Source organism: Procambarus clarkii, chromosome 70, assembly GCF_040958095.1.
Source record: "Procambarus clarkii isolate CNS0578487 chromosome 70, FALCON_Pclarkii_2.0, whole genome shotgun sequence".
NCBI classification, from domain to species: Eukaryota; Metazoa; Arthropoda; class Malacostraca; order Decapoda; family Cambaridae; genus Procambarus; species Procambarus clarkii.
This window is the reverse complement of record NC_091219.1, coordinates 4,829,433-4,841,093: the sequence shown is the minus strand read 5'-3', so window position 1 is coordinate 4,841,093 and position 11,661 is coordinate 4,829,433. Positions and strand designations below refer to the sequence as shown.

The 11,661-nt window shown below is 35.3% G+C and overlaps 1 protein-coding gene across 1 annotated transcript; it reads left to right on the top strand.

The window, feature by feature from the left end:
• The first annotated feature begins 1,802 nt into the window (after nt 1-1,802).
• On the top strand, nt 1,803-7,634 carry LOC123750979 (uncharacterized). The gene is made up of 9 exons (XM_069311888.1): nt 1,803-2,271; nt 2,985-3,107; nt 4,269-4,373; nt 4,653-4,918; nt 5,220-5,337; nt 5,766-5,857; nt 6,221-6,422; nt 6,957-7,141; nt 7,419-7,634. The coding sequence occupies exons 1-9, from the start codon at nt 2,037-2,039 to the stop codon at nt 7,632-7,634; spliced, it is 1,542 nt and encodes a 513-aa protein (XP_069167989.1). The 5' UTR covers nt 1,803-2,036.
• Nucleotides 7,635-11,661: the final 4,027 nt, after the last annotated feature.

Sequence of the window (11,661 nt, the reverse complement as noted above, 5' to 3'; positions counted from 1 at the left end):
CAAATTTTCCGATTTTACATAGGTTTACCGTGACAGACACTAACAATAGTAGCCTTGAAGAGGAAAGGAAATCGGCAGATTGTCGAAGGTTTGCCTGATATTTTCCAGCTATAGAGTACTTTAAAAGAAAAGTTAACAGATGTTTGACTTTTATCCTTCTGTTTCCAACCATCCAATATTTACCAACCATCGGGATGAATACTTATATGACACAAACTAGACATATTAGTATGAAAAAGAACTAACAATTCTCCAAATAGTAGGACGTGATTCAGTTTTCATGGAAATATTCATTTTCGGGTGTTCGACTTCTGTTTGGAAATATGAAAAGGCACAGTTTGGTGCATTCAGATGATAAAGTTTTATGACATTAATTACAAATGGCATAAGAAAGAAGCAAATATTAGTTATATTTAGAACCTATAACAGAAAATAATTTAAGTAAAACAGTTGATATAAAAATCTGTATATATTTAAAAGTTGTTAGTTTCATCGCAATGAATGTAAACATGTGATCATTCGTTCAAAAACAATAACACACGTGATCCTAGATTTTGCAGTCATCGGGAGAACAAATCCTTCATGCAAACTGCACCTACTATCAAGAAGAAGAAGATCCTAGATTTGGGCATGGTATGTAAAGTTTTCTCGGCATTTATGTAAATAATTCCTTCATATGTAATATTTTACTAATTGAAAAGAATGCAAATGTTTCATTGCTGTTTAGTTAAATAATTTTCAAAAACTTGTTGCAGTATTAAAGTTTTGCTTGTTATGTATAGGAAGAATATATTTTACTGCATATTGGTATACACATTCTAATACGTTTTTAGTATGCAGCATGTTGTTTTTATCAATTATGTTTTTTTATAATAAGCTTCCTAGAAGGTTGTAACAGATCCCATGAGCACCACACCAGAAACAAATACCTATTTGATATTCCAAGAGTACGACTTAGTTAAACTAGAAATGCTTTACAAATCAAGGGATCTCGAATGTGGCCTTCCCAATTATGTTAAAGACTGTACCTCTCCCAACCAGTTTAAGTTAAAAACTAAGTACTAGCTAATTAACTCAATGTAACCTACCTCACCCCCAAAATGTCAACCCATCTCTTCTATTTAAAACAATGCTGTTTGTTGACCAAATTGTATTTTACTTTTTTTCTGCCATGTTTCACCCCCCCCCCCTCCCTTTTTTTCCATTTTTTTCTTATTTTTTCTCAACACAATTTATACTTTAATCTCTTTTAGTATTAAGTTTTAGTCTTAGTGTTTTTCCTGCCCGAAACACTTTGCGTAATAGTGGCTTTAGGCATTGTATGTACTAGCTCTATCTATAAATCCATCTACTTTTGTATCTTACCTTGTATGTATGTACTTTACCTGAATAAATAATTGTATTTGTATTTGTAATAGGTAGATGATACAGAAAGCAGTACAATGTCTGTCACAAATCCTTTTACTGCGGCAGCATTAAGACCAGAAGTCAGTAGAATAAATATGCCTGGAAGATCGACCCCAGCCAGCATACTAGCAGGTAAAAAAACATTTAATCAGCTTTTGACAAAATTACAAATAAAGATGTGTTATGTTATGTCATTGTGTTAGGTTAGCCTAGCTATTATTTCCAATTTGTTTTTTAATTTGTATTAGTATGCAGTACTAGGCTATTGTAACAAATTGGAATGTACAACGTCCAATATTTTTTTGGCAGATTCGTTCTTGGCTCCTGAAAACTATCTTTACTTACCAGATGTACCAAGAATAACTCCGGACGATAATGATGGTATTGTTTATAAAATCATTTGATTATGGCCTTTATAATACATTAATATCAAAGTTTACAACCTTGTGTAATACAGTAAGTCTTTGTTTTAACAATAACAACAGAATTTTTTTTCTATGCTCAGCATAATTGGCTTGAAATCCATCATCCCATTATAATTTCTATCACTTTGATTATTGGTTTAGACAATTACATCAAAACATTTAATGTAGCTTCTCTTGCTACAGTTATAATGTATCCTATTGAGAATGTATATTTTTTTAACAGAAGGTCTCCAGACACTAGCAATTTTAGCTAAAGAGAACCTTCATCGTGAATATTTTAAAATAAACTCGGCTCTCCAGAAAAAATGTGAATATATGAAGCGAAGTTTAAATATTGAGGACCTAAATTATCTGAAGCCTTCAAACAAGAAAGGAAAAGGAGAAAATTACTGCAGGATTATTGAAATCAATCAAACACAACGTTCAAACTTATCAGAAGGTAATTTTTTATTTAGTTATTTATTCCATGACCCATGTTTGTGTGTTCCTATATCATAGTATAATGATAGGTTTAATTGCTAGTGTAGATTTCATTTTGCCTCAGACTTAAAATTATTTAGGTTTTTAGTGTTTTATTATTCAAAATTTGTTTATAGATAATCCAAGGTATAGTCAACTTCTCCTTTGAAAACAGATATTTACCTGAATGCCACAAACTCTAGTAGCCTAGAAGAGTACAGGAAGCCCGCGGCTTGTCGAAATTCCCCCCATTTGCCTTTATGATCTTTTTTTGGGTATATTTAGAAATTCAGCACAGTTTTGGCAGTTACAGCTCTGGTGGGTAGGCAGTTCCATGTGTTAATAACCCTCTGGGTCAAAAATAATTTCCTGTTGTCAGCCCTACATTTTGGTTTGTTGAACTTGAAACCGTTGCTCTTTGTTTGTATTACATCTGAACCAAACTAGCCAAACTTTTTTTGATAATGTCATTGACTGCTTCATATCTGGCAATCTTTCCCTGTGTCTTATGACAGATTAGGCCATGGCTGCCATATTGGTCTGCCCTTGCATAGCCTCAAATACACCGGTGTTCGGTGGAGATAGGGGCAGCGATGGTCATAGACAGCAAAAAAATGTAGATAGTTTACAAATTAAAAATAGATAAAGTGTTGTGGAATTACCATACTTAAAGGTTGATTTTCTGCCAAACAGCCCTTCTGCCTGCTTCTCTTTCACCTCCACACATTCAAAGTTCTGACTTCTCAACTAGTGTACCAACATATACTCAAACATATTTACCAGCTGCAGAACAAACACCAAAATCATTGAATTCTGGTACGTCCCTATTTGAACTATGTAATGTAATATAATCTTAGTACCTAGTATCTACTATATATATATATATATATATATATATATATATATATATATATATATATATATATATATATATATATATATATATATATATATATATATATATATATATATATATATATATATATATATATATATATCATAGTCTAACTAACACATTACTGAAAGCTGTCAGTTGTTCTAGATGCTTATATAATATGTATAAAATACACTTTTATTTATTACGTCTATTTGCTCTTGAAGATTTTCCTGACTAATTTAGAATCCCATATTTCAAAGTACTTGCTGCAGAACTGGAGGAAATTTATGAATCTCAAGCAAGCATTTCTGATTGGCAAAAAAGAAGAAAAAATAGTGAGATTAAATGGGGAGAACGTAGGTCAATGTTGTTTAGCTGGACATTGTCAAAGTTGGGTGTTCCAGATAAAGGTAAATAACATCTTTAGTGTGTAATTATGGATAAATTTCAATGTAATTATGAAATGCATGATTAATGTCAATCTCTGAATACACTTAGATGTTTGTCATTTTTAAACTTGGTATACAATATTTCTAAATCCAATATTACCATTCAAAGTACATAATTACATTATTTTTTGGAAAACCAGGCAAATGTTGTGTACAATGTAGAAGTTGTGAGGCAAGCATAAAAAGTGAAGACTGCTTTCATTTTTTGTGTCATAAATGTGATCAGCAGCAGCATTTTGTAATGCCTTTCCACCAGCGATTCTGCTGGAAAAATGGGTTCTTCGAGCCTTTAGACCCAACACAAACTGTGTGTTCAGATGGGAATGTCATTCACTGGAGTAAGTAATGTACCTATAGTCTGTTTCTTATACTCTCATTTCTATCCTGAACCAAGCAGTGTTTTAAAATTTTATTTAGTTCATGTAATTTTTTTAGTAGTTTTTGTATTGGTTATTTTCCTCATTAATTATTGATTACCTCATTAATTACAGATTTTTAGTTAAATAAATGAATTTTTATTTGTTATTAAATATAAATCTTTCATGTAACTCCAGTTAGTGCTAAAAAAATTATTAGTAATTTAAAATGTAATGATTGAAACATGTATTTATTTTGCTGCATAGCTGATCTTGTAAATTTAATTGTTACCAGAGCCTGTTGTACCAGCACATCCACCTAATTCCTGCCCAAACTGCAGTGAGAGCAAGTTCACAACTTTAAGCTCCAATAATTTGTGCATCTTTGTAACTTTAAGTGGTAGGTTACTTTAAGAAACATTTATTTGATACTAGTATTGGTAGCTGGCATTGCTCAGGTGACCCAGGCTACAGTCTTCATCAATATAACCATTTATACTTCACTCTCTTTACCACTGTATCTTCACTTATGAAGACGTATTTATATCACATACGTATTTATAACCATACAGAGACTTGTTTATGGGTTGGTTTACACATATATTGATAGCCACACTTGAATCCCTTGCCAAATAAAATTGTTTTACTTCAATTTTTTTTATTTTTGTGTGGGGGGCAGGAAGGTATGATCTGTATACCCCAATATTTAGGTGCAAGTGCGGATATGTAGATGAAGAACTTGGGAAAGCCATGCACCAGTCTAGTTTTTATTCAACTGGAAGAAATAGTAGCACTTTCTACAGCATAAATCTATTGGATTCCTGGCATTTTCTCAAGAGAAGCAGCCCTGGAACTTCTCTTCAGGCATTAGTTAGTGCACTGGAATTATTTGGTGCTTCTCGAGGGCGTGTAAGTTTTCATAATATTACTGTTTTAATAGTGCAAGTATGGAGGGCGGTGGCAAGAAGGAAGTGGCCTGACATCTGGGGAGGAGGCAGAGCAAGTATTTTCCTACCTTTCAAGATATAACAACAACACTAAGAACATGCTTAAAGCTGGTATGTGTTAATTTTTGTTTAATCTAGTTCTAAATTTTGTACCTTTCAATCAAATCAGTACAATGGTAATATTTGATGGTTATATATATCCTGGTGCACTGTGCACTGGAATTATTTAGTTAGTGCACTGGAATTATTTGGTGCTTCTCGAGGGCGTGTAAGTTTTCATACCATTACTGTTTTAATAGTGCAAGTATGGAGGGCGGTGGCAAGAAGGAAGTGGCCTGACATCTGGGGAGGAGGCAGAGCAAGTATTTTCCTACCTTTCAAGATATAACAACAACACTAAGAACATGCTTAAAGCTGGTATGTGTTAATTTTTGTTTAATCTAGTTCTAAATTTTGTACCTTTCAATCAAATCAGTACAATGGTAATATTTGATGGTTATATATATCCAGATAATGTTATAAAATACAGTAATATAAGAATATAGGAAATTGTAGAAAGGCATTTTGGCTCATATAAAGTAGCATTATACTCATATGCAACCAACATATACATGTATAATCCTTGTTTGAAAAATCAAGTTGTCCCTGTTTTATGCTTTCTTTCACATCCTGATATTTTTAATCTTATTACTCTACCACTGTTTTTGAGTTCTTTGTTTCCTCTGAAATAACAATTAATTCATTCCACTTAAGACAGCATCAATATCATCATCCTTTTACTTTCCAATCAGTATTTTGAGACACAGTATTATGATGTCAATGAATAACTAAATTTATTTCCACAGAGCGTACAGAAGAACTGACAGAGGAGGCACTCTTTTGGAATCACAGAAAAATTAATGGAATGCCTCGGGCATTAGTTGCCAGATTCAGAAAGGTATTAACATATGAATTGTTCTATACAATGAAAATATAGAATTATATATAAATATGCAATTGTTCTATACAATGAATCAAGTGTATATACATGTTTTTATTTATCTTTAATCTTATTATAAGACACTAATGGTATTTTCTTCTCATAGACAAAGTTAAATTGGATAAAAACCCACTTGTGTATTTGGGAAATTTATGTAAAGAATTACACCAAGTCTTTCACACACTCCTTGGTGCTTTGTCAAGGTCTGAATCTGAAAAACACATACTCAGACCTTGACAAAGCACTAAGGATAGTTCAAAAGACTTCGTTTAACTGAACATAAATTTTACAATAAATATGATGGCATTTATTTTTAAATAGGCCACAGAGACAGCTGCAGCAGTTTCAAATGAGATTCACAGGCTTAATGTCCCAGAATCTGTTATTGAGAAATGGAGATCAGAATTACTGATCATTGCAAGATCCTTAAATAACAGATCCTCTGCCAATAACATTGAGCATACTATCGAGGCATATGGAGAGAATATAAGGCATCGCAAAAATCAGATTACCACTTATGCAGGTAGACATTAATTGCTTTTTTGTTTGTTCACTGAAACCTAAACATTAATACAGTACACAGTTGTTAAATTAGTTTTTCTATGTAAAATACTATTGGTGCAAATCAAATATTTGATAACAACCTGAAACTTTACAGTTTCATCTGAAATGAGAGCTGCATTGAGAAACAAAAATGAAGTTGAGAAAAAAAAACTACGAGATCTCATAAAAATCTACAATCAGAACCATCCGGATTTGTCTGAAGCAGATGTTTTAACTGGCATCCTTCCATGGCACAATTTATTGCTTCATCAAAACACAAGTGGTATTTACACAAGATCTAATGATTCATTAGTTTTCTCAGCATTTTCAAATATTTATATATTATTTGTATTAATATTACTTTTATATATGGAAAGACTGCAATACCATTAAATTGAGTTTGTTTTCTAAAGGTAAATTTTATAGATACAATTTTTAATGATGTTTAATTCACAAATGATTCCCATTATTATAATTTGTCAATCACATACTGTATTTTCATTTTGCATTATAGTGTCCCTGACTGAAAAAAGAAGTGCAGTGGAAAAGTTTGAGCTCCAGAAGAGATGTAGAGAGGAGGAATCACTAACCATTCAAGAAATGATAACATGGTTACAGTACTACAAAAAGAAAAGGGACAAACTATCCGAGTATATTCAAGAATTACAATGTGATTCTTTCCCTTCATGTCTCTGCAAGGTAAGAAATTCAAAATACTTTTTGCAATTTAGATCTTCAAAACACTCAACTCACTTAAATGTGTTCAATTAGTCAGAGTAATATTGCCATCACCTTTCACATTTAAACTATGAAACACTTCCATTTTCAAGAGTGGTACTGTGGAGAATATGGCTTTTATTATTATTTGTATCCTTTTGTTTTACTTAATCTATACTTTTATATATTTGCATTGTGTACAACTAAATAGGTACAGTATATATTTGACTCTTAAGATGTTTTAAATATTATATTCCAGGATTCTAACACGTACACCATTGAAAACCCAATTCTGTCAGAAGAAGAGAAACGTGGATTATTGGCTCTTCTCAAGCAGGGTCAAAAGCAATGTGCTAACAAGCTTACTGAAGCCAAACATTTATTTAGTTCCTACCAGCCAAATGAGGTCTATGAGCCTTTCTTCGAGCTCTTAGAAAGTGATGAAGATGAAGACATGTATTTACAAAATGAATAGATACAAATGAACAAATCCACAAGGGCCATGATGAGGGTTCGAACCTATGTCCGAGAGGTGCCCACACGAGCCTTAATGGACTGTGTTACGACATGGTAAAAGATCGTAGATTTAAGGCATCACGCTATTGTGATTTCTGTGTTTAACAAATAGATACAAGATAGGCTTTTAAATTTTTACTTACTTACTTTTGTCCTGTTGCTTGGTTACATGAATTGACCACACAAATTATGTTGCTTAGTTACAGAGATTCTTATAACTACGTGAATTTTGTTCATTTATAAGCCCATTATGTGCCTCTAAAAATTTCCACTGCCACTCACAGGATGGGTATGTTGTGCATAATAAATAAACTAAACTAATATTTTATATGCATATACTTTTGTCTTTTAATACAATAAAACTGGATTATATTAAAATATTTTCCTCATGCTGTGTTTTTCTCAACCCTCTGAAACTATCACTGGAAAAAAAAGTGGTAGCCAAGAGGAGGATTCGAACCCCTCACTTGGTACTCTCAAGCTAGCACTGTAGACCACCATGCAACTACTTTGTGAAAATTAATGCCACCTGGGATACCACTAAATCCTCTGATTAAATCCAATTCTCAATGATACATCACATCAATATGATTTCATAATACAAAGGCATGCATACTCTCAATATAAAATACCTTAAACACTCAAGTGAATGTTGTGTATTGATGTGTGATTTAAAAGTTGAGTAGGTATGGAGGACAAGTACTGGGCTTTATTGTTTGGGATGGTAAAAAATCAAGTCAAAATGTTTATTCGGGTAAATGTACATACATAGATGAGTTACAAACATAATGTTGGATTTATAGATAGAGCTAGTGCATACAATACCTAAACCCATTAATGTGCACAGCGTTTCGGGCAAGGTTTGGGTGTCACATTTCATGATTGCTTGAGAGGGAAGGAAAGAGAGAGAAATGGGGAGATGGAGGCAACGGGTATTTGAGGCTGAAATACGCAGAATAGAAAGCTTTCAATAGAAATAGCAGCAGTAAAAATTCGTCCTGAAGTGTCATAAAGGACAGGGGTCGTAAGAAGACTTTGAAAAGACTGCCTACAGATATCATCAGGACTTCCAACCATTCGCCGTGCTGGAGGACGAATGAACGTCGTCATTCCTTCATTTTCTAGTGTGTGGATTGGTCAACATAAGGGAAGAATCCTGATTATATGTGGCATATTTAGTCGAGCATACAGACGTATGTAGGTGAAACCTTGCTGAACAATGGTGTGAGTTGAGCGCACTGAGAGTCGGTACAGTATCTCGCAAGTGTGTTCTAGACCACACTTGAAAGTAGATTAGTTAATATTTGCTATTCTGCTGCTTATATGCTCTTGGCAACAAAGTAAGGTGTAGTAGAGGGGATAGTAGTAATAATAAGAACTGCAGAGGGCCTATTGGCCCATACGAGGCAGCTCCTATTATAACCACCGAATGAGAAGGAGAATAGAGATAGTAATAGAGATATAGATAGTAATAGAGTAATAGAGATACCGAATAGAGATAGTAATAAGAATAAGAAGAGGATAGCAAGGGAGCGTAGGAGCAGACAATGAACAGAAAAAGGGAGAAGAGAGAAAGTTATGTTCTGGTCTTGTGCTTACACTCATGGTGGGTAGAGTAAATAGTTCCGTGATTTGGGTGTTCATGGTAGGTTGTTCTATTCTTATGTGAATTGCTTCAAGAATTCTGGGGATACTGCTTCACAGTCTTTATGAGGGGTGTCCAGCTGCTGGACACCTTTGTTGACCAGGAGAGTGGCTGTGTTGATGGCTTCAGGGTGGCCACTGCATGATTCAGGAACTCTTAAAGCTCTTCTAAGGTCATTGGTTGCTCCACATTCCAGAAGATAGTGAAGTAATGGCTTTTCTGTGACAGTTTGACAGAAGATGCACTCTCTCTGTCGGGGTTCACCAATCTCTCAGTTGCATCTGTAACCTAGACGTAGTCTATATAGCCTAACTGCTATTTCCCTGTGGATTCCTTTTGGGATATTTAACCTTTCTAATTTGGTTGCCTGAAGATACCATGTTGCAGATGGCGAACCTTCAGCTATTCTCTGGTGCAGGTCGGCTTTGTTGAGATGTGAGAGTTTTTTGGTGATGATGTTTTTTATGTTCTCTAGGCTGGGTTGAATTGTTTTATGTATCACTGGATGACGAGTTGCCAATTTAGCAATTTCATCAGCTTTTTCATTTAATGGGATTCCAATATGGGATGGGATCCAGTTTAAAGTTATGTTGAGTCCTTTGCCTTTAGCGACTGCTCCAAGATACAAAATGGTTGTAATTATTTCCACATTATCTTTCCACTGTTTTTGTCCTAGTATTTGAAGTGCAGCTTTTGAGTCTGTGTGTATGATTGCATTTTGAGTGTTTTGTGCAATCACATATGCGAATGCCTGTTGTATGGCAAACAGCTCAGTTTGGGTTGATGATACTAGTGATATAAATGATATAAATTCATTAGCTAACCTCTTCCTCTCCAAAACTCTAAGCCTCTACAACCTTCATTGTCCCCTTCTTACCAAGCAAGTAACTGACAAAAGATTAAACAATCCATGGCTCACAAGTGGCATTCTCAACTCAATCAACAAGAAACATGAATATGAAAAGAAAGTTAGGATTGGCCTAGTTTCAAAGGAAGTAGCTAAAAGGTACTCATCAATGCTTACCAGTATCATAAGAAAGGAAAAACTTGCATATTATGTGAATAAATTCAATGAAGCAAAAGGCAACATGAAAAGTGTGATAGATTTGTGAGTGCAGGTGCGGTATAATCGATCACTGATCTGACTGCCTGTACATAGTATGTGCGAAGGACTTGCAGATTGGCTCTTCCAGAAAGGGAGGTTAGCGACCTGAGGATTGCCGTCCAGGCCGCAGTTCGCTCTCTCAGCATTAAAATTCATGTATGTGTCCAGGATGATTCCTAGATACTGATAGGTGTCGACCCATTCTATTGGTTGACCCTGTACTGTGAGTTGGATGTTGGGCTTTGCTATTTTTATGGGCATGGCCTTTGACTTTGAGGGGTTGAGTTTGATCCCAATGTAAGCGTTGTATACATGTACACTTGCCCCCACGAAGGATGTAACCTTCAATGTAAGTACATAGGTATGACGTCGACCAAGCTGACGAGGCGTTTGACATGCCATCTTCAATCCGGTGCCCCCAGGAATCACATGAGACAAGCCCATGACATTACTCTAACAAGAGAAATGTTGAACAAGAATACCTGCATAATAGACAAAACCCAAGATGCAAGAAGATTACAAATTCTTGAGGCAATTCACATAAGAATAGAGCGACCTACCATGAACACCCAAATCACGGAACTATTTACTCTACCCACCATGAGAGTAAGGACAAGACATAATAATAGGCCAATTACACTGGATTAATCTTTGTGTTTAGATAGGAGCTGCCTCGTATGGGCCAATAAGCCTTCTGCAGTTACCTCTATGTTTAACCTCACATTTATCCCTAAGGTATCACCCCATGTTTTCACCTTTATTGTATTATCACCTGACCCAGTGCAGGTATAAAATCAACTAGTATTGTAAGATCTGTTCACTTGAGAATGAACCATGGAGGTTCGAAACGTTGTGCAAATTATATAAATAAGTGTAATACACTCTATAGTAAATGGTCACTGCTTCACAAGCGGGGATTTTTCTGGCGGGGGAGAAAGAAACAATTGCGCAGCGCGTCCCGCGGCGTTGCGCGGGCAGTTTGGGGCCGTATAAATACGGGCGCACAATGGGGCTCTGCCTCACTCCGCCCGCCCTCGCCGCTGCCCTCGCAACCACTCCCCGGCCGCCCGACTTCGCACGAAATGGACAACACGCCAGCTGCCTCGGTACCTGACCTCTCTCTCACGGACATCCTGGGGCCCTCGACACCCCAGACTGTTCCGGCAGGGCCCTCCTGCCCTACACTTCTAAACCCAAGGTGAGGTTTTCTGTTCAATTCTAGTCAGGTCTCCCCAG